The 23,058-nt window shown below is 35.6% G+C and overlaps 1 protein-coding gene across 4 annotated transcripts; it reads right to left on the bottom strand.

Annotated features, from left to right (window-relative positions):
- Positions 1 to 645: 645 nt before the first annotated feature.
- LOC106103984 (GRAM domain-containing protein 1B-like) lies at positions 646 to 23,033 on the bottom strand. Of its 4 annotated transcripts, none has more exons than XM_013283906.1 (17): positions 22,834 to 23,033; positions 22,243 to 22,356; positions 16,137 to 16,206; positions 15,531 to 15,614; positions 15,147 to 15,309; positions 14,608 to 14,765; positions 13,950 to 14,102; positions 10,683 to 10,796; positions 9,553 to 9,622; positions 7,396 to 7,495; positions 6,353 to 6,512; positions 5,139 to 5,246; positions 4,442 to 4,631; positions 3,474 to 3,605; positions 2,081 to 2,276; positions 1,543 to 1,672; positions 646 to 1,337 (listed from the first exon to the last, which is right to left on the bottom strand). In XM_013283906.1, exons 1-17 carry the CDS (start codon positions 22,875 to 22,877, stop codon positions 1,239 to 1,241), a joined length of 2,085 nt encoding a protein of 694 aa, XP_013139360.1. In that variant the 5' UTR covers positions 22,878 to 23,033; the 3' UTR covers positions 646 to 1,238. The 4 variants fall into 4 exon arrangements, with proteins under 4 accessions (XP_013139360.1, XP_013139362.1, XP_013139364.1 ...); XM_013283908.1 differs by lacking the exon at positions 22,834 to 23,033 and adding an exon at positions 22,447 to 22,490; XM_013283910.1 differs by lacking the exons at positions 22,243 to 22,356; positions 22,834 to 23,033 and adding exons at positions 18,790 to 18,933; positions 19,369 to 19,528 and having other exon boundaries at positions 648 to 1,337.
- Between the last annotated feature and the right edge of the window lie 25 nt (positions 23,034 to 23,058).

Here is a 23,058-nt window from a genome sequence, read left to right as displayed (position 1 = left end):
TCAAAATGTTGAATCATGAACAATAACATAAAAGGGACAATTAATTACGTAATACAACAGATACCAAAGATTTTTACGATTTACAGCTATCAAAGAAAACATTGTTATAAGTACATATAAGAAACATAATAAAATAGAATATAATAGAAGACTACAATTTCTCTCTAACAATTAGTTTTACTTCAAAATCCGAAAATTTTAATTACAATAGCAAATTAAACACTAAATATCTTTACAATGTGCGTTAAAAATAATCTAACACGCGTTCTACAAATTAATTTGTCCTTAAATTTAATATCAAGTAATCATTTAAAAAACACGTGTAAATGAAATTACATATAATTTACATTTAAAACTAAATATTACAAAGGAAAAAACACACATAAAGAAACATACAGACGAATTGAGTACCTCCTTCTTTTGGGAAGTCGGTCAAAAACCTTATTTCCGAAGCATATTTTCATTTTCTCGTAATTTGACAATTGACATAATGGCGTCGAAAACAAAATGGCAGCTAAACTAAAGCAAGATGGCGATAATATGTTAAAAACCAGTATTTTGTAATTTTAACGTTAGATAAATTATTTAAATTATCAAGACGTATAAATTAGATGATAAAAATTTATATTTTAAAAGTCTAATTTGAAATTTAAAAAAGCGTTAAAATAGACAAATTAAAAAGCCATCTTTTTATGGTAAAAGCGTTTTAGCAGTCAATATTACTTTTTCATTATGAACAATATATTTTTAAATAATTTGGCAATGATTGTTTGTATTGACATTTCTCTAACGTTTTTTATTTATCCAAACGTTAGTTAAAATTTAAATTTTTCATTAAACTATTAACAAGAATATATCTATTTACGTTATCTACGTATTTTTAAACAAATAACTTAAAAATAACACTGCATTATTGAAATTAAAAAAAAATACAAATATTTCATAAATTTTGTGACAGAAACGCAACAAATACCTAATCATGGGTACAAATTAAAAAAAAAAAAACAAAAAACAGAGATTCCTTTTTTAGGATTTCCAGAGTTCATAACCAAAAATATTAATAGATTTTTCCTTAATACAAAAAATACAGATTAAAAAAATTGCAAAATGTCATAGTCAATAACATCAGAGACGTAACGTTCAAAACGTATGTACTTTATCTTTGTTACCTTGCATAGTGTTTGACACGGCGTTGCACCAGCTACTGAGACCTCTCCCGCGGTACATCCACTGCGAGTTCAGAGCTCTCCGTCCGGTGGCACTGCGTCCGCCTCCGCATGCGCCTTCTCCAACGAAGGTTTTATCGTATCCAATAGTTTTCTTAACTCCTGCTCCGTCTGTCAAATAATTAGTTAACGACGTTAATGCAATGAGTATTAAATCTAGATTAGTACGAATTTTCAAATATTTACGTTTAAATTTTATTGTATTTAAATTCATAGTGAAATGCATGCTGTGGCAAGTGTAGACGAGGAAATGCATGCTGTGGCACGTGTAGACGAGGAAATGCATGCTGCAAATGTACTGTAGACAAGTGTGTACCTGTGCGAGGTGCGCCACTGTGCGCACCAGTGCGTCCCGCCAAGCCAGCAGCTCAGTGCGCTGGCGTGACGTGTGCTGCTGGAGCAGCCGCGACCAGTCCGCCATCTGGGACCCGCTCACTGAACGCATCCTGCAAACATACATTTATAATAATATAATATAATATAATATAATAATTTAAAGTTATGTAATTGCGATCACACTATATTTTTTAATCTTTTTTTAATAAGAATTCCTACACTTACATCATATTAAAAAACATCAAAAAAATGAAAGTCGAACGACACTTAATTTTGGAAAATTAAGCCATTCATGAGTACATAACGAACCCATTATCAAATAGTGAAATCTCTACAATAATAAACAATACTTTTATGTTTGTATTCAATAATCTTTGAAACTAACAATCAGATTTACTTTATTCTTTTTGCATTTAATTGTGTAACTATTAAGGAAGGTTTAAGGCTGTTTAACCTCACGCTATGACATTTAGGTGTTGAATAAGATAAGAAAATGTTATATACAGTGTGGGTAGTACCTGGCCTGCAGGTCTTCAGCATCGAAGGTGTTATTGTGTAAGGTGGTGAGACGCCAGTACAGTAGTGCGTTGAGGAGTAGTAATGCCAGCACCAGCAATGGAAGCCAGCGCGAGCCGCTCGCTGTCGTGCTGGACCGCGCGCCCAGCACGCCCCGCACTGCCAGTGGTAGCGCCGCTGGCTCCTGGCTTACCGCCGCTAAAATACATATTTTACATTTTATATATTAAAGTTCAAATGAAATAAGAATTACCAATCATACTAATATTATAAATGCGAAAGTTTAGATAGATGGATGGACGTTTGTTAGAGTTTATAGCCTAAATGGCTGAATGGGTTTCTATAAAATTTGGCACAGATATAGAAGATAGTCTAGAAGAACACATAGGCTACTTAATTTGTTTTTTTTTAGATTCGCGCGGACGGAGTCGCAGGCGAAAGCTAGTTACAAATATAAATGTGAAATTTTAGATGGTTTGTAAGAGTTTCCAGAGTAAACTGCTAAACAGATTTCGGTGTAATTTGGCATAAACGAAAAGTTTGGAATAACAAATAGGATTTCGGATCTTGGAAATAGTTATGGTTTCCGTCGTATACTATGACTATAGTTTTTTTACTATCATGGCTTTATTTGAGGTGCAGCGAAGGGCAGCAAATATTAATTGGGTTATCGCAAATCGGAAATTACGAAATAAGACAGAAAAGGAAAGATGTTGGGAGATTTGATACGATGACTTTAAAACGAGAACGACAAAAACGTATATGCAACATGTGAAAGAAAAAGCAGACGTTGTGCCATTTCAGGAAATTAAGAAAACGGGACCGGAGACAGTTGTAGCTTGCTCTACGGAGTCAAGATAAAGTAATAACAGTATATAAACATATGTGTAGTACAACAAAGCATCTCATTGGTTTTCAAGGTTATGAAAAATCAAAAATCGATTCATTTTTATTATTTCTGGTAAAGATAAGTGGTAATTATTGATACTTTTTTTTATTTATTTTTACTTTAAAGTTGGTTTCGATATCGTGTTTACAGTAAAATACTTCAAGAGTGTATTTCTATATAAACTAACGTAAATGAGCTGTGTATTGTCAACACAGCGACGCCATATTAGATAAGCCACTTGCTTCGACCAATAGTGTGCGTTTTAGAACTTAGCGAGGGAATTTGAAAAAAGACACTTTTTAATGAACAATTTTGCCACTAAATCACATTATTTTTAAAAAAAAAATTGCAGGAATGTTTTTATAGCAATAAAGTATACTTAAAAAAAGTTTGGTACAATTTGGCGTCATATGCATATTGCCTATTTGGCGTCATATGCATATTGCCTATTTGGCGTCATTTGAATATTGCCTATTTGGCGTCATATGAATATTGTGTATAGTTACCGAGGTGCCTGCGGCGCGGGTGTCGCGGGTGGCGCGGGTGGCGCGGCGCGGCGGGCTGCGCGGCCGTCAGCCTCGCCGCCAGCAGCCGCGCGTACTCCTCCAGACCGGACATCGTGTTGTTCTCCAGCAGCGCTGCAACAGCGGACCGCTTTAACATCACACACAGCCAACAAGTGGAAGTAATACCGCGTTTCCATGAGTGTGTGCCAGAAGCTTAATTTTAATCTTTTTTGTTCCACACTTAAGGAAAGGAAGAGAAAGTGGAGCTAACGGTAGAAGTGATACAGAAGGGGAAATATCCTTTCTATATGTGTTTCTTTGTGAATTGCAATTGTAGATATCTAGGCAGCGATCGCTTTACCATTTTAAGTGGATACAGATGGTAGTTTCTTCTTTTGGTACCTTACTTACTGTATAAAAAAATGCTTTTCAATCACTGGGCTTGAAAAAACATAATTACAACAAAGTCAAATGTTAACAACACTAATTCTACAAAATGAAGTATAAAGAGCATTATTAGGGTAAAAGGCTATACTGTATTTGAATATCTGTTATATGAAACTAGCTTTCGCCCGCGACTCCGTCTGTGTGGAATTGAAAAAAACATAAGTGAATAGCCTATGTGTATTTCCAGACTATCTTCTATATCTAAGCCAAATTTCATCGAAATTTGTTCAGCCGTTTCGGCTACAAACTAACAAACATCCATCTAAACTTTCACATCATACTAATATTATAAATGCGAAAGTTTAGATGGATGGATTTGTTAGAGTTTGTAGCTTAAACGGCTGAACGGATTTCGATGAAATTTAGCATAGATTTAGAAGATAGTCTGGAAATACACATAGGCTATTCACTTTTGTTTTTTTCAAAACCACGCGAACGGAGTCGCGGGCGAAAGCTAATTTCTAATATTAGTAAGATGTGTTGTGCAGTGCATTTTTGAGGCCGAAAGGCAAAAGGCGTACATTTGACCATAGGCCACATGGTCTTCCTGTAGCGGACGCGCGCCAGCACTGCGAGGTGCGCGCCGCACTCCGCGCGCCGCAGGCAGTAGTGCACCTCCACAGTGAAGTAGTCCGCGTACGGGATGCCCGAGTTCTCGCTCGTCGCGTCTATCGAGTACAGCGCGCCCGGCTTCGAGCATTTATTCATCACCTGTTCAAACACTTTAGTTCACACGATATGTCAGATTTAATTTCAGAGATTAACCGAAACAAACGCTTTCAGACAAATATTTTTAAATGCGATTGTCGTTATTAAAAATGCAAATACATAATCTCCGCCAAATTTGGAATTTTCTTTCAATGTTACATTTCAATTTTTTTATATGTATACCATATGATCTCAAAACTACACCATACTTAAATAATTAAAAAAAAAACTATTAGTAACATGTGTTTTTAATCTTAAGAGATTCTTAAAAAATCCGTATAACCGTGTTGAAATTATAACCACAAACATGCATTCATCTAAATATCTACATTTACATTTTTAATAAGATAATTTTTAATCAAAAAATGACAAGAAATTCCCAATTCCTGAAATATTAACAATTCAAACCAGAAGACCATACAATTTTAACCCTAGTCGGTACTCACATTCGAATGCAAAACTAACCGTTATTATTTGTCACAAAAGTAAAAAAAAAACAATGAAAGTTACCTGTGTCTCGTTAACGCGGACCTTCTTTGGACCAACGAGTCCCGAGGAGAGGCTGAGGGTGTAGCTGACGCGGCGCGCCTTGCGCGTGCCCTGCGTCTGCCACGGCTCCTGACACACGTAATGCATGCTGAGGGCCGCCCTTTTTATAATATAACGTGGCAAACGAAATCCATCGAAATGGAGAGCAACCGCTGCCCATAAACATCCGCAATTGCGATGCGTTACCCTTATTTGACGGAGAAGACGCACATAAAGAGGACATTTCCCCTTTTTATACGTTTCCTCCACCGCCAAATCCACTTTTCCATCCCATCCTTTCCTCTTAAGAAAATAATGGAAAGGGAATCAAACTCGTCAGACTGTACGCGGAATTGCTTCCACTTCACGCCTATTTTCTGTGTGGTCGTGGTATAACTGGGGGGAGCCGGCCCTGCAGTGCGAAGATGTTAAAGCGGGCTCTACCACTGTCACACTGCCCTTAGTGCACTCATCAACACTACAACTAGTATTGCATCAGACGCGACAAGTGACGTCATTCCACATACACTTCGATCAGTGTTTGAGGCCTGATTTTTGACCGACTTCCCAAAAGGAGGCACTCAATTCGTCTATATGTTTTTTTTTAAATTATTATTATCTGCTCACCCTTTATATAAGGACAGAATATGAAAAGTACATTGAGCAGAGGAGAGAACACACAGAAAAGGGAGAATTCTCTTTTTGTACCTTACTTTGTTGATCATAGGTAGGCAATAAATATGCAAATGTTTCTGATACTTATGGGCAATAGAGTTTTCCCTATTTTGGCGAACTAAAGTGATCGCTTGCCGGCTATCTTAGGATAAAAAAACGTAAAAACCAAAGAAACTTTATTTACTGTTGGAATACTAAGTTTCAGATTGAATTAACTTATTATTTGCAACGAGACAAACATCTCTACTTACAAATATCAAATTATATAGTAGTGAGTTGGTACAAACAACAAGATAAGCCTATTAGTTATTATTCCACGCGTACCAAACTTTAGGACCTGTCCCACCAAATCGTAAACTGTCTGATAACAATGCAACATGTAAAATATGTGATGGAAATATCGGATTTTGTTACCTTATCTGACAGTGACGTCATTTTCAAGCTATCCGAGGCGCTATCAGCCAGTGGTGGGACAGGCCCTTCGACCAGTTAAGTAGCACCGCCTACTTCCCCGGCAGTACCTGCGTGTAGTCGGTGCTGTCGCGCGCCGTCAGCAGCTCCAAGTTGAACTGCGAATTGGTGAACATCATGGTGAAGAGCTGATCGATGTTGAAGGGGAACTGCTGACTCAGCAGCGTCTTGCCCTCGTGCGACGCCGTGCATTTCTCCGTTTCACCGCAACTGGAAATACAATACGCTACAAATTAATAAAACAAATTACAAAAGAAGTACAGTAACTGTACTTTTTTATATTTGTTAAGGTAGCTTAGCCTTCTTTACTTTAGTCTATTAATGCTGAAGTTTCTGTTAGGTTGCACTTAATTTTAATAAAGAAAACTCAAGTTAAGAATTTCGGCAACACATTATATGCAGTAATCGAACTAAAACACTAAAGAATGGTTAAAAGTTGCTGGGATGCCATGAATTGAATAAGTACATTCAGTGTTCAAACGATTGTATTTTTTTAGGGTGGTGCACCGCCAGTTTCCTCGACTATACGTGTGCGATACATGTGAGGTACGTGTGCAGTATATATAAGGTAGGTGTAAATATGTATTTTTAGACAATAAATATAATTGTACTTAGCAATATTAATTTAACCACTCCACTAGACCACTCGCCAGGAAGGCGCGCGAATATCAATCATCCTCATGACATTGACAGCTGTCAGTTAGAGATGTGACGTTTATGCCAATAATCTAGTGTTGCGCCAATTCTATAGTGCGGTACTAATTTTCTTCTTAAAAATATGAGGTAGTACGTGTGAGCTACGTGTGGATTGCGGGTGCAGTACGTGTGTGGTAGGTGTGAGGTACGTATGAGAAACGTATGAAGTCCATGTGAGCTACGTGTGGATTGCGTGTGCAGTACTTGTGATACACGTGTCCGTTGTGTGTGCGATGCCTATGAGGTACGTGTGAGGTACGTGTGCGGTACGTGTGCGGTACGCGTGAGCGACGTATGGATTGCGTGTTAAGTAGGTATGAGGTATGTGTGTAATGCATGTGAGGTAGGTATGAGGTAGGTGTGAGTTAGGTGTGAGGTGGGTGTGCAGTGTTCTCACTTGCGATGTTTGTCGGGCTCGCTGTCGGTGGTGTCGGACATGTCTGTGGGCAGCGTGTCCCCCGCCTCCTCGTCCCGCAGCGCCACCGACCCGTTGATCACTGCAATTAATCATAAAAATACATGAATATAATTTTAATTTTTTCTTGACTCCTATTTTTTATAATCTCAAAAACATAAGTTTTGAAACAAAAATTAATCTTAATGTAAACTATAGTATATATCGCATTTTTATAGTCATGTTGTGTACACCGTACTACGGTTAGAAAGTTCTTTTATTCATTATTCTTATTTGTAATTACTTATTCTGTTTTAAGCTGTATGTGTATGATGTATAATTAATATAAATAAAATATTATTTTATAATGTCATGCGCGGATGAATCCGGACGAGAAGAGCTGATTAAGGTTAGAGCTGGAGTATCTAATCTAAATTACCATCTGCCGGTAGAGCTTCTTCATATCCTTCTTGTACTTCTCCCCACATAACCGTCGGTTCGGTATTCACGAGCAAAAAGTCATCCGCCTCCACCACGTTTGCGTCGATACCATTATTGTAATAAAACGAAACAGCACGATTCAGCATTGTAAATATATAGGTGTCCCACATTTTAGCAAATCTATACTATTATCATTAAAAAAAGCATTTTTATATCTATTGAAATAACACAAAACCTACTGGGCCGATTATAACAATTCTTTCACCGTTAGAAAGGTAACCTATCTGTAACATAGGCTATATTTTATATTTACACGCGGGCGAAATCGCAGCAACAGCTAGTATAAAATAAACTGAGATATTTTATTTATGTTAGAGTTTAATAAAAAATTTATTTATCAAAACCTCCTATTTACGAACGAGATCGTTGGTACGTGTCTACGCGCGCAAGCGACGGACTAAAATTCGCTTTATTTTCTCCGTTCAGACATATATTAGTATCTCTTTCACTTGTTTTAACAAAAACAGAGATGGCAATATATTGTCAAATCGTACGTTGATTTCTCGGAAATAAGGATAACGTTTTGCATTCGTTAGCGACTTTGTAATTTAAACTGGGCTCTATTATTATAAACTGTCTCACTGTTTATTTAGAAAACTATATTGATAAGGGTTTAAACTATGCGTAAATGACCCTTTATTATACTTCGTATCCTGTGTAAAATTAGCAACATATTATATAAACTTTTTAGTCGTCATCATCACCAGCTCAATATACGTCCCCACTGAGGGGCTCGGAGGCTACCCTAAGGTGACTAGACCATAGTCAACCACGCTGGCCTAGTGCGGGTTGGTTGACTTCACACATATCTTTGAATTTCTTCGCCGATATGTGCAGATATCACCATGCTTTCCTTCACCGTAAGAACGTCGGGTAAATTATGTACATTTAAAAATTCTAAAAATCGAAAATCACATCGGTACGGCGGGATTCGAACCCAAGATCTGTAGATTACAAGTCAAGTGCTTAAACCACTGAGCCACTGACGCTCTTTAACTTACACTTATACCTTACAAATAAACGCGATATAAATTTAAACTTAAGAACAAACTGAGTATAGGCAAATATTAGTACAAACTTCCCTTATACTCAGTTTATTACTAAATTAAATTGAATTGAACTCACAATTTGACACTTGATTTACAAGAAAACATAACTTGAAGATCAGGCGCACACCTTTGACTAAACTATCGCACAACTGTCGTGCGATTGTCGATTGTTTCGACAATTCAACTATTTAGTTGCACAACTACACATCGAGTGAAGGCACCTAAATATAAACTCATACAAATCAAAGGGAGACTAAACAGTTGTGCAATACAAAGGTGTGCAATCTAAAGCAGTAGGCATCAGACAATAATATATCTTAACTAGCTATCGCCCGCTACTCCGTTCGCGTGGAATTAAAAAAGAAGTGAATAGTTTATGTGCTCTTCCAGACTATCCTCTACATGTATACCAAATTTCATCTAGATCTCTTTAGCAGTTTAGGCTACAAACTCTAACAAACATCCATCCATCTAAACTTTCGTATTTATAATATTAGTAAGATGGTGTGCATAATTAAAGTGTTTTAATGCATACAAACATAATCGTGGGCAAAAGTTGTTATATTTGAGTGAAATAAGATGTTTAAATTATTAGTTTGTGTAGACTCACCTCTAAGCGGCGACAAGTCCCGCGCCCGCGCGCCTCCCCCTCCACCTTCCATAGACGGCTCCACCTGCTCCTGAACATATATCACATCTTCACGCTTCTTACCTCATAGGGTATACAGTGTCGAAAGCAGTTACAAAGATATAAAAAGTTAGCGCGAATTCTTTTACAAATTTGAATAACTATCGAAGTCAAGTTAACATAAATTTAGGAATACCAAAAATAATCTAAAACCACGTGAAATCACTTATCTGACGAACGACATATAATAGAATTTGAAATTGGATTGTTACTTATTATTTACAACGTCTTATTTTCGCATATTTAAATGTCGTTTCAGTATCCATCATACTATCTTCTAAAAACTAGAGAAATCTCTAGTTACGATGAAAACTACAATTTTTGTCGTAGTTGTAATGCACTTGCACAAAAACTAAACATTTGTATCATAACAATTTACATAAATTTAAATGTTTTGTTGTACTTTTTTTTTAATTCTTTTCGACGCTCGGCTCATGTCAAGTCCGCGGCAACGCACAGGTGACTGTTTATCGATACGATATCTCGATACTTTATCAACATTAATCGATAACATTATCTCACATGCCTATTGGTAATAGAAAACAGTAATTTAATTTTTCAAAGCTAGAGATCTTTGAGCCTATCACGAACTATTATGACAGTTGACACAAATTCGTAACGTAATCGACAAAGTATGAGACTTGTACTTTACCGGTATTATATTACGAAAGCGATATCACGAATATTCATGATAAGCCTTCTATTACTCACAAATCGTACAAAATAACTTGAGACATGATGACGTCATTTTTACGTACGGTGTGCAAATAAAATATTCCTTACAAATATAGAAAAAAAATGCCTATCCAACAATTTTTTTGCGGATTTCAAGCAGAGTTTCAATTGAATTTGTATAGAATATAGTTAAAATATATTTTTTATATTATTTGAGTATAAAAAAAATCGCAAACGTAAACAATTTAGTTTGATTTTTTTTTAAATAAACAAACATTTTTATAGCCCTAATGTATACAGTTCCCATTAACCAGAATGTTTAAATTACTAAGGAGGCGTTGGGTAACGTCTTCCAGCAGTGAATACGTTATTTTTACCTCGTGAGGGTCCAGTTGCGTGGTCGAGGAGTCGTCAGGAACGTCCCGCGCGTCCCGAGGATATCCCTCGTCCTCAGAGTTGAAGCCTAACTCCTCGCCGTAGCAAGAATGTACCTAGAAAAGAGTTACATCATAAACATCCTGAGAAAAACACATAAAAAAAACATCCTTACTAATGTCCTTCATTACCAGCTCACTATACTTCCCCACCGAGGGGTTCGGAGTCTACCCTAACAAGGGGTGGCTAGGCCATAGTCAACCACGCTGGCCCACTACGGGTTGGTTGACTTCACACATATCTTTGAATTTCTTCGCCGATATGTGCAGGCATCACGATGTTTTCCTTCACCGTTAGAACGTCGGGTAAATTATGTACATATGAAAATTCGAAAAATCCAAAATCACATTGGTACATGGCGGGATACGAACCCAAGACCTGTAGATTACAAGTCAAGTGTTTAAACCATTGAGCCACCGACGCTCTTACTAATATTATAAATGCGAAAGTTTAGATGGATGGATGTTTGTTGGAGTTTTTTAGCCTAATATACTGAATTGATCACGATGAAGGCATAGATGTAGAGGCTAGTTTGAAAGAAGACATAGACTACTAGTTTTTGCTTTTTTTAAATTCCAGGCGGACTGCGACGCAGGCGAAAGCTAGTTATAACTAAAATCTAAACAATAAACATGAGTTAAAAGTTTACCTACTACTAGCTTTTGCCCGCGACTTCGTTCGCGTGTAATTAAAAAAAAACAATAAATAAATTAAAGAATATAGCCTACATTATTCACAGTTAAATTACCTTTCTAACGGTTAAAATCGGCCCAGTAGTTTTCTAGCCTATTCATTACAATCAAACAAAGTTTTCCCCTTTATAATATTGGTATACCATAGATTACAAGACAGAGAAAGATGAAAGAAAATGGAATCTTTACATTTTCCGTCTGTCAAAATAGCAGCCGGTAACTATTGTATAATTTTCAATATTTACTTATTGCGTACTAATGTAAATAACTGCCAAAAGTAACTAATGTTGATACACTGTAGTCTTTATAGACGATAAGATAAAAATATACAAATTACAAAAGTAACTTTTGCCCGCGACTCCATTCGTGTCGAATTAAAATAAATAGCTTGTAGACTGTGTCCTTCCAGACTATGGCCTACATCCATGTCAAATTTAGGTAGTAATAAACATCCATTCATTAAAACATTCGCATTCATAATATAAATAAGATAAATAAAAAATTGTACCTTTTAATCCCTAGCGGAATAACACTAAAAAAACCAAAATCGTTTCAAATCGCAGACGCACAAAACATTTTTTATAGAATTTAAAAACTAAATAGTTTTGCAAAAAACACCACTTTTAACAAAAAAAAATATCCTTACACACGTAACAGTTATACGTAAAGAAAGATAAGAAACAATATAAATAATTGTTTTAAAAAAAATGTAATCACAACACCATCCGGCGAGAAGTACGATATCAACTGAGTTCAGGCACATTTAAATGGCGACCTTGGCCAAAATGGTTACCCCGACACGTGGGATAAAAACAGGGAAATCCGAATATTACCTTACTATAGGATATTCTATATACAGGGTTATTGGTAATTAGACGTATTCCCATTAGGGGGTAATAGTAATCATTTGTGATAATTTTGACCCCTATATGAATTAAAAAGTTAACCATTTTCGAGAAATATTGATTTTTCAATTTTTTTAAAATAAGTCGAAATTACAACTTCAAAAATTTATTAAAAAAATCAATGATAACTTAATTTTTTCTTTAGATTTATAAAACCACTAGCTGCTCCCATGCGACTTCATGCACATGAAATTATGAAAAATTTTTTTGCATTTTTTACATTTGTCAAAACATCAATTACGCCACAAAATCGTGTATTTTTACGCTTTATTAAATTATAATAGATATAAACATAGACATAGTATAGAAGTATAGATGTCCTAACTCCACGACACATTTCGATCAAAACAAACTTTGAATTTCAAAATGTCTGAACATGAATAACAGAACGTAACCATAATGTCAACACTTGTGTCCGCTCACTATGCGCATATTTTGTTCAACTCGCAAACAAGCGACGCTAAACTGGGACTTATGGAAAACATGATATCTGGTAATCGTAATAATAGCGAAGAGCTTCGACCAACACCTCAAGAAGCTCTCGCTAGACAGTTGGATTAAGGGCCCGATTCAAAAGGCGGTTATTTTAGAAACCGCACGCATAGTGAGGAGGTTACTGTCTGCACTGACCACTGGTTGCTTGAGTCATCGGATTCCGCAGCCGGTGGTGCTCTATTTTTTTAATTTAGTTTTTATACAAATCTTGTAAAATGTAATATATAGAAAATAAGAAATAAAAATATATGTGGAAATGGAAATAATGGGATTTTTTTTTAATTTAAAACAACTAATTACGTTTTTTAAGGGCCTGTCCCATCACTGGCTGATAGAGCCTCAGATAGCTTAAAAGTTACGTCACCGTCAGTTAAGGGAACAAAATCTGGTATTTTCATCACATATTTTAGACGTTAGATAGTTATCAGACAATTTACAATTTGGTGGGACAGGCCCTAAGTAACGTAAAGTTTAACATAATTATTGAAAGACTAGCTGTTATTCGCAACTTTGTCCACGTGAAATTTAAAAGTAGTAAATACTATCTTTGTTATTAAGCAAAAACGTAGCTTTTTAATGGTGAAAGAATTATTGAAATCGGCCCAGTAGTTTTTGAGTTATTTTAACACATAAAAAAATCTAAAAATTAAAATCTCTTTATAATATTAGTTCAAAGATAAGAGACTACTCAAATATCATACTCATATTATAAATGTGAAAATTTGGATGAATGTTTGTTAGAGTTTCTAGCCTAAGCGGCTCAACGGATCTCGACGAAATTTAGCATCGATGTAGAAGATAGTATGGAAGAACACATATGCTACTTTTATTTTTTTTAATTCCACGTGGACGGTGTCACGGGCGAAAGTTATGTAACATTAGAGAGTTAAGATTATTTTTTTATGTATATGTGGGCAGTTAAGGTTAGTGTAAGATTCTGCTAGATGCGGTACATCTTTAGGTCCGTCTTTTCTTGGCCAGATCTCGTGGCTGGACCCATGTCCTGGCCAAGAGATCCCATGATGGTCCATGAGTGCGTTCTGCCAGATGCGGAACAGCATCAGGTCCGCCTCGTCTCGTCCAGAGCTCGCTGTGATGTGGAGACAGGAGCACTCACCCACTGCCAGATCTCGTGGCTGGACATGGGCTGGTCCATGAGCGCGTTCTGCCAGATGCGGAACAGCATCAGGTACGCCTTGTCGCGACCAGAGAATGATGTCAGGAAATTCTTCTCGCTCTCGGTGCACACCAGGATCGCGTTAGGTATTACCTGCAAACAACTTGCACTTTACTTTACCTGTATACTAACATAATAAAGCGTAAACACACACTTCTTTGTGGCGTAAGATGTCAGCAATCACAGTATATTTTTAAATAATTATTTCTTTTATAACAAGCCCTACACTTACGACACGCTTAGGCTATATATTTTCACGCTATTGAAATTCGTGGGTAAATAAATTGAAAAAATCCTCGTGTGGGAAAGAGACCATAAACTACAAGCTGCCAACATCAAGAAAGTAAGATTGCCATAGTACTGTAAATGTGATCCGATGTTAAAGACCTTCATTGTCATTTGTACATTTGAATTTTGACATTTGCAATTATTAATTTGCTAAATGTAAACAATAAAATAAAGCTATTATAACCTGATGCGGATAAAGCCGCACAGGACCAGCTAGTTCTAAATACATTATGAGCTTAAATTACTGTTTAAAGTAGTCTTAATTTCTGAGCATTCAAAGTCCTAAAGCGTTGTCTAATAGTATTCGTACCAGTGCGGTCTTCTCCTTGGTGATGGCGGTGACGTCCTTCCAGCGCAGCGTCATGCTGGTCTCCCAGCCGAAGATGCTGGCGTAGAAGCAGAGGAAGTTCTGCGAGGCGTACAGCCGCCCGTGCACCAGGATGTCCTTCTGCAGCGCGCATGAGTAATCTGCACACAGATAAGCATCCAAATATCTGTTTTCTTATAAATAACAGTGAAAGAAGATAATCGTAGAAGTCGGACGGCGGAATATTGAAACAAATATTAAACATCTTCATAAGCGCCGTTTACAATCTGGCAGATATCAAAATTACAATGGAATTCTATGTTTAGCTTAGCCAGAACATTTAAGACGTAACATATGTCGTTTCAGTATTCCGCCGTTTCTCTCTCGTTACGAATACCTCTTCTATTCTTACCAGGCTATCTTTATGGGATTCCAGAATTAGTAGTAGTGGTTCTAAGTTTTCAAACAGTCTTATTGTCCTCCTAATTACTGTCCTAGTACTTCTGTTGAATAATAAATGATGAATTTTTAGTTGAACATACCAACAATAAGCCTCTCCTCATCAGGTAGATCTTTGAACAGTCTCTTGAAGTCTTCAGATTTGCTCTTATATGTTGGATATAGCGCGTTGTACCAACTCTTCTTCTTGGTGCGAGATCCAGCATCAGCACCGCCGCGCAGCACCACCGGCGTTTGAGATATTGTCTGTAATAACAAAATTGCTTACACAAGTAACCCCAGAGTAAAAGACAGCCTTCCATCCACGTTCATTTACCTAAATCTAAACTCCAACTAGCATTCTTCTGTAAAACCAATTTAATTCTTCATCACATTTTAAAAAGTGAAAATCACAAGAGCTATTCATCATCAAAATTATTTTTACAACCCAACGATCGTGAAACCTGACTGCAAGTCTGTTTGCCCACCTTATTGCTATCAGACTTCGCGAGTGGTGCTTCTACGGACACTGGCTGCGCGTCCCCCGACCCCTGGATGTAGATGTCACTTGACTGGAAACAAAATAAGCCTTCATCAGATATGCATGAACCATAATGGGACGTTTCAATTAAATCGGCGACGGTTTTTTTTTTGCCGAAGGGGAATGCGTTATTTATACTCCGTGTCTCGGGGCAGACACGAGAGTTACATGGGACTCTCCCCCCATACTGGGGCCATACCTCACTAAACCCATCCGTTCGCTCCTGGCCATTGTGTGGGGCGCCACGGGACCGCTATCGCTTGCCACGGCGACGCATACCCTCCACCCCATACCTTAACACCTCTTAACTAGTATAGACGAGTACAATATTCCGAGCCGCTAACATAGTAGAAAACCTTAATATTATTGCTTAAGTTACTATGTTCATATCTGTAGTTGCATAGAAACAATCCACTGTGAAGCAATCCACTATGCCAGCGTAGTTGACTATGGCCTAGTTACTTCTAAATTAGGGTAGCATCCGAGCCCTTCAGTGGGTACGTTTAGTGAGCTAGTAATGATAGAAAGTCTGACATCCCTTCTTCGTCTTTACCTTGTCATCGACGAGTTCTGAACTGCTCTCTGTATGGCGCAGCGATGGTGACGGGGAACGGGATACGCTTCTGGAAAGTTAAAAGTGACAAATGAAACACTGATTTCGCAAACTGTCAGCACCAGTGCGGTGACACTGAGGAGTGCATTTTAAGATGAGCTGCCGTCGTGAACGCACGTGGATAGTAAACAAATCTATCTGCAAACCAGTTTTGTTCCGGGTAATCTTAGGCCGATTTTGACGGGACTTTCGCTGGAGGGTATCTCACTGGCGTTCCACACTGGCGAACCGCGACACTAGAGTAGTAATATAAAAGGCAGTCTCCTAGAAAGTTTATGATATAGTGTGCTATTTATCTAAATATATTTATTTTTCTACAATAAAATATCAGCTAGTAGTGATCAGCGTTGCGTGACCGCTGCACTCATTTCGACCACTCGATTCAGTCGCTACAGAAACAGCTTCAAACATAATTCAAGGCCTCTATTGTATTCAATGCCTATTTCGACACCTGAGTCATGTTTAAAAAAAAATGTAATGGTTATTTGTATAACAGAAGTCAGCGACATTGTTACCAGAGTTTAAAACATGTTTAGACTAACGTTCGCCCGCGACTACGTCCGCGTGGAATTAAAAAAAAAAACAAAAGTGAGTAGCCTATGTGTTCTTCCAGACTATCCTCTACATTTAGACCAAATTTCATCGAAATCCGTTCAGTCGTTTAGGCTACAAACTCTAAAAAACATCCATCTAAACTTTCGCATTTATAATATTAAATAAGAAAATTAAAAAAAAAAAAGTTTTATTCCATGCCATAGTTTACAAAAGTTAAAAAAAAATTGAATGGTACATGTCTAATTATTGTCATTTATAGATTATTACATACATATATATTAGATTAGAAAAATTAATTCGGTCATATAATGTTTAACCTATTTCAATAAATAATCAAAAATGTCCTAAATACTATTTTTTTCTATAAATTATTAATCTAAATTATATTCAATTTTTTTTAAAATCTGGATGTCATATCTTTTGCATGGACCCCTCTCAGGTGAAGGCCTCCAAAGATTTCCACTTGTCCCTGCCTTTGGCGACATCTATCCATTTTTTTATATATTTATTTTCATATCCATTTATAATATTAGTATGATTTAAATAACCAATTCAATGAGAATTCGTGGATCAAAAAGCAACATATAGATAATTAGGTATTTACCTGAATTATCTTTAGCAGAATAAACTTGTATTTAGTCAAGATAGTTTTGCTTCGGTAGTTATTACAAAGGAAGTACTCGTATGTATGTAAGTGCGGTAATTAACAATTAAGACGGCACATAATTATGTATTAGTAAATAGGGGAACAACTGATAAAGCACGATATATTAGCAGTTGAAAAACGTTACATATACATTAAATTCTTATGTACATAAACTTTAGATATTAGGCTTGACTTTAGAGTAACGTGTGGACATACGACCAACCAGATCACTGGATAGAAAGGTTACAAGTCTACGAAATACGTAGACCGTTTGAAATGCTAAAAAGACGCCGTAAAACTTTTGCTGAGGGCACTAGTAGTACTGATACAGATAGTGTTATAGCGCAATTCAAACTTTAGGATAGTTTGTGAATAGAGAAAACGTCTTCTAAAGTAGGTCTAATGCGGATGCAACGCATGCGTAGTTAGACTTGCTTCTAAATTTCTTCATCTAGCTGTTACCAAAAATTGTATCTCGCTTAATGTTTTTTTGCTAGCTATAAATTGTATTTAACAACTAGCTTTTGCCCGCGACTCCGTCGGCGTGGAATTAAAAAAAGTATCCCATGCGTACTTCAAGACTATGTTCTACCATACATCTATACCAAATTTCAGCAAAACCCTTCCACCCGTTTAGGGTACAAACTCTAGCAAACATCCATCTAAACTTTCGCATTTATAATATTAGTATGAAGTGTTTGCATTATTTCGGTGACTCTGATGATTTCGTGCGTCAAATTAGCGATCTAGTCGCGACAATGACCGCCACTGGTCGTTCATTTTCAATGCCAAAACTAACCTGTTTATATTGAATTTTAATGTCTGTTAATGTTGGTTTCCACTGTATTTACGCTTATATACGTATTGTCATCTCTTTCATTCTTTTTGACATAAAAGAGACCACCATTAATACACGTGACAAAACAATGGAGTCCTACTGTCATAGATAAGTGTAAATTTTCGTTTAATATTTTGGAAATAGACATATTTAAATGTCAATTATTTAAATACTGGTATAATAAATAAAATAAAATCAAATACTGGTATCTAATTGAGTTTCAGTGTAGATATTCGTGTCAAGGGCACTACTTGGGCTGTCTGCACCGCTTTTACAAAGTTAGAGAGCCTACAAGGACCACTTCTTTTGTTTCTAAAGCAAGACGCGAACGCAATCAGCGTTTCTTTGTTCAAAATTCTAGGTCACGTAAACATTGGAAACAAAGATACAAATGTATTTGAGATTCCGAAGGATGTTATACGAAAAATTGCATTTTAGCGGCGACTAGGAACTGCGGTAAACACCAATCCGTGAAGCCTTTAGTTGTGTTTGTGTACAACAAAGATTTTTTAAGTATACGCAAAACTATGACATTAATATTTATAAAACATTACCTTAAAATAAGAACCTTCCAAATTGACTCCCATTGTGTAAAATCCACTTGAGATTTATTCATATTTCCACAAAAAAACATACACTAAAAACTCTTTTGTTTTTTTTTTAAAATAGCGCAAAGTAACGCGTCGGAATATCTACGACTGATTGATAAATAACATGATTTAAAGATAAAAAAATATATTACACAGAATAATTACAACTGTCGAATCTTTTATTGTTCAAAGCTATTCAATAAAAGCAATATCATTCATTGTTCCACAATGTGATAAAGTCAACTACTACTGATAATTTAATAGCTGGCAAAAATATAATTTTATATTTTAAATAAATACTTTTTCACTAAATACGTTTACAAAACACTGGCTGGTAAGAAAATTTACACTGGCAGGTGAAATACACGTAGCATTACGACAAAAAAAATCGTAAAACACTGGCTGCTATAAAAAAACTAGCAAACTCTAAGCAAAAAAAAAAAACTATTTACATAGCATTTCAGACGTTAGAGTAATCGATTAATCACATGAAATCGAATATGAGAAAAATACACAGAAAACCTCAAAAACAAAAAGAATTACCACAATGTTCATAAAACCTCAATAACTTCATAATAGTCTGAACTTCGACAACACTTTTATTAAAAAAAAAAACTACATTTTTTTATTATTTTTTCGAAACTACTGAAAACACCTCTGATCACTGCAAACCCAAATACCCTTTGGTGTTTGATTATGTGTTAGCGTGCACCTCTGTGCCACATTCAAGAAACCCACTAAGTGCACGACTTAGTGATAATCCTTGCTTACGTTATATTGAAATTGGTTTAAAGTTTATAAAATTGTTATTTACTATAGAAAAATATTGCATAATCTTCGCATAGGAACGTCGGAGCAGTGGTCAAACGTTGAACTTTTAATCCTGTTTTTGGTTCGATTCCCCTTTCCTAACATTTTATAATTTCGTTTTTTTTTTTCATTCTATCATCAACATCTATTTGTCTTGCTTTTCTCTGTCCACTACTGGACATAGGTTTTCACTAATGCCTTTTAAATAATACGGTCTTCCGCTTTCCATTTGAGTTCTCATAGATTATTTTATCCAGCAAGTTGGAGCATTGATCTGGTCAAGGCTGCGGTAGTATCCTGGATGCGAGAGACACAGGACCGATCATCGTGGCGATATTTGGGAGATGCTTATGCCAAGCAGTGGGCGGGATATGGCTGAATAAAGAGAGAGAGAGAGAGGGGGGGAGGGTTTATAAATGTTTAAATTATAATTTAGAACTAAAGTTGTCGATTTTATGTTCTGTTACGCCAGATAAGATAAAGTAGCATATTTATGTAACGCAAACAAAAATTTTACAAATAGTCGTATACACAATACATGTATGTCAATTATCTATTTATTAGTACTTAGACCACCAAACTTCGCTCTACATTGTCTTTGGAAAGATAATGTTTATATTTCGGTAAAAAATATTCAAAAGTACTCTTATGAGTTTTGCTTTAAAATGTTTTGTAATTTAAATCTATTTTGAGTACTAAAGCCAGAGATATTATAAATTACCAGAAAAAAATCCGGTAATTGAATCTTACAATTAGGTTAGGTTCCAAAATTAATTATAATTTTTTATTTAATAAAATGTAAAGCTAACAGTTTAACTTTAGACTTCATTTGGCAAAACGATAAACGAAACAACTTAAACGTGCTTCGTGAATTTAATCTATACTGTTAGGAATAAAATTAGTACCGTGCTATAGAATTGGCGCAACTCTAGATTATCGGCATAAACGTCACGTCCCTAGCTGACAGCTGTCAAATGTCACTAGAAGTATGGATAGATTTGGCGCGCATCCTAAGTCTTGACGAGAAGTATTGCTCTGAGTTAAAAGCGACAGTATCAATTAAATAAGTTGTCGTGGTGTTGTCAGCAATCACAGCATATTAATAATTTGACAAATGTAAACGAAATAAAGTTTTTATAATTTCATGCGGATGAAGCCGCACAGGATCAGCTAGTAATAAACAAAATACTACATAACATATTAACAGTTTGCTGCTAAAAATCATTTTCTATATATAAATCTACTAGCCTTCGTCCGCGACTCCGTCCGCGTGGAATTAAAAAAAACAAAAGTGAGTAGCCTATGTGTTCTTCCAGACATTCCGCTACATCTATACCAAATTTCATCAAAATCCGTTTAGCCGTTTTGGCTACAAACTCTTACAAACATCCATCCATCCATCCATCCATCTAAACTTCCGCATTTATAATATTAGTATGATAAGGCATATCATCACTAAATCTCTTAAACTAAGTCATTTTGGATTTTGGCCAAGAAATCCGCGTGTTCCGTTATACATAACTTTGAACACCATGTATAACTAATACAAGTTATATAATCCAAATATCAAAGACGATCAATACCATGCGATTAGGCCGCCATTATCTACGAAAAAATGTATTACATCATTATAAATAGCCCTGTTAATAATGTTGATTAATTTTTTTTTACATTTAGAAATAATGCTCTAGTTAACATCATCCCGATTTCGCTGTTAATGATTTAGTTAACAATAAAAAATAAACCAGCTTGTAAAAATACTACAATTAATGATTACTTAAAAAGTATCGACATTTAAGTATCAAAGCATGTCTAGAAAACAAAGAATTTATTTTTAAAAGAGATTTTTTAATAACAATTTATAATGTATTGTCTACACTATATAGGTTTTGGGTGTTAGGGCGGGAATACATATGCATGTAAAATGGAACAGCCAGTTCATGAAATAGTACATCTTAGTGTTGAACTTTGTAGCCCACCTCAAATCACCAGTAGAATTCACAAAATGTAATATTGCGCTAGTTAATTGCATGCCAGTTACCCAATTAGTCACATCACACATGCTACCGGGCATGTGTAAGTTTGCAAATATGCCAGTTACTGGCATGTGTATTCCCGCTTATATTTGAGACACTCATTCAGAGTTAATTGGTAGGATGAATAAATTTCTCATATGTGCCAAAAACTTGTGCCAAAAGAGATTCAAAGGATTGTACATAAAAATAAAATAAATACACTTTCTGGCAATATCTTATACACATATCAAGTATTTTGATTGTTTTTGCAACATTACCGAAATTAATAAAAATTACTCGTGATTTGGCCTGTATGAAATTAAAAAATATAGCCTATGTTACTCATTTTTAAAATTGGCCCTGTCGTTTTTTAAGTTATTTCGATACACACATAAATACAAATCTTTCCTCTTAATAATATTATAGTAGACCACTTAGTCTTATAATTTAGTACTCAACTTTTACTTGAAATTTTGTCTTTTGGTAGAGTTAATAGTTAATGCTAGTTTCAACTTCATATTTAGTATACAATTTGCTTATAAGTGATTAGATCTTGTACTTAATTTTTATTAAATTACTTGGTATGTCTTACTTGTTGTCCTGTACATTATGAGGGGCGATGACCCCAGAGAAATTGAGGGCTTGGCTGATGCTCTGTCCAATGGCATCTTGTGATGATATAACCAGATTCTCTACCGATTTTCTCCTATAAGTAAAAATTTTCTTATAAAAAAAGATGCTCACACAAATAATTGTACACAAATGTGTAATAAATATTACATTTTTTTGTACTTACAAGATTTCATTATGTTGAATTGAAAACATTGTAATATTTTTTATGTTAATGAACTTTAGAAGTCAATTTTTTATCTGTAGTCTTTTAATTAGTAATTCCAAATTATCTATACTAAGGTGAATCAACTCTAAGGTATTAAAAACCGAAGTTTCAACCGAAGACTGAACTATTATATTTTAATACGGCAGTAAACAACTTTTAACTTCAATAGGTTGATATTTGTATTAAATAGTTGTCGAAATTGTATGAAATGAAGTCAGGTATAGTAACAATGATAAATAACTTGAACGTGTGAATGTGCATAAGATAACAGTCATTTATTGGTGTTTAAATACCTCACATAGATAGCGAACGCAACGAACACAACAATAATAAATGGACACTTACATGGAAAGAGCAATGTTGCGGCTATCCAATTCCGATGCACTCATTGTACAATTAATGTGTTTCAGTCCAATTTGAAGTCGAACACTCGCGAACTATCATTAACAACGAAGTTTTTTGCTTTCATCATCCGAAAAGATTGCTTTTTTTCACAAAAATACAAGAGAACGACATCGATTTGCGGTACTTTAATGACAGCTGACGCATGGGATACCAGGTTTAATGTTA

Source organism: Papilio polytes, unplaced genomic scaffold, assembly GCF_000836215.1.
Source record: "Papilio polytes unplaced genomic scaffold, Ppol_1.0 DF823692.1, whole genome shotgun sequence".
In the NCBI taxonomy this organism is placed as follows: Eukaryota; Metazoa; Arthropoda; class Insecta; order Lepidoptera; family Papilionidae; genus Papilio; species Papilio polytes.
The sequence above is the reverse complement of the archived record's forward strand: the minus strand, read 5'-3'. Positions and strand labels throughout refer to the sequence as shown.

What these genes read in the sequence shown, in the direction of transcription:
- LOC106103984 (XM_013283906.1), bottom strand. Translation starts at nt 22,877, where the DNA reads ATGAGTGCATCGGAATTGGATAGCCGCAACATTGCTCTTTCCAT. An exon ending in CGCAACATTGCTCTTTCCAT is followed by an intron (nt 22,357 to 22,833) that starts GTAAGTGTCCAT and finishes TTTTACTTATAG; the next exon opens with GAGAAAATCGGTAGAGAATC. An exon ending in CATAATGTACAGGACAACAA is followed by an intron (nt 16,207 to 22,242) that starts GTAAGACATACC and finishes TTAACTTTCCAG; the next exon opens with AAGCGTATCCCGTTCCCCGT.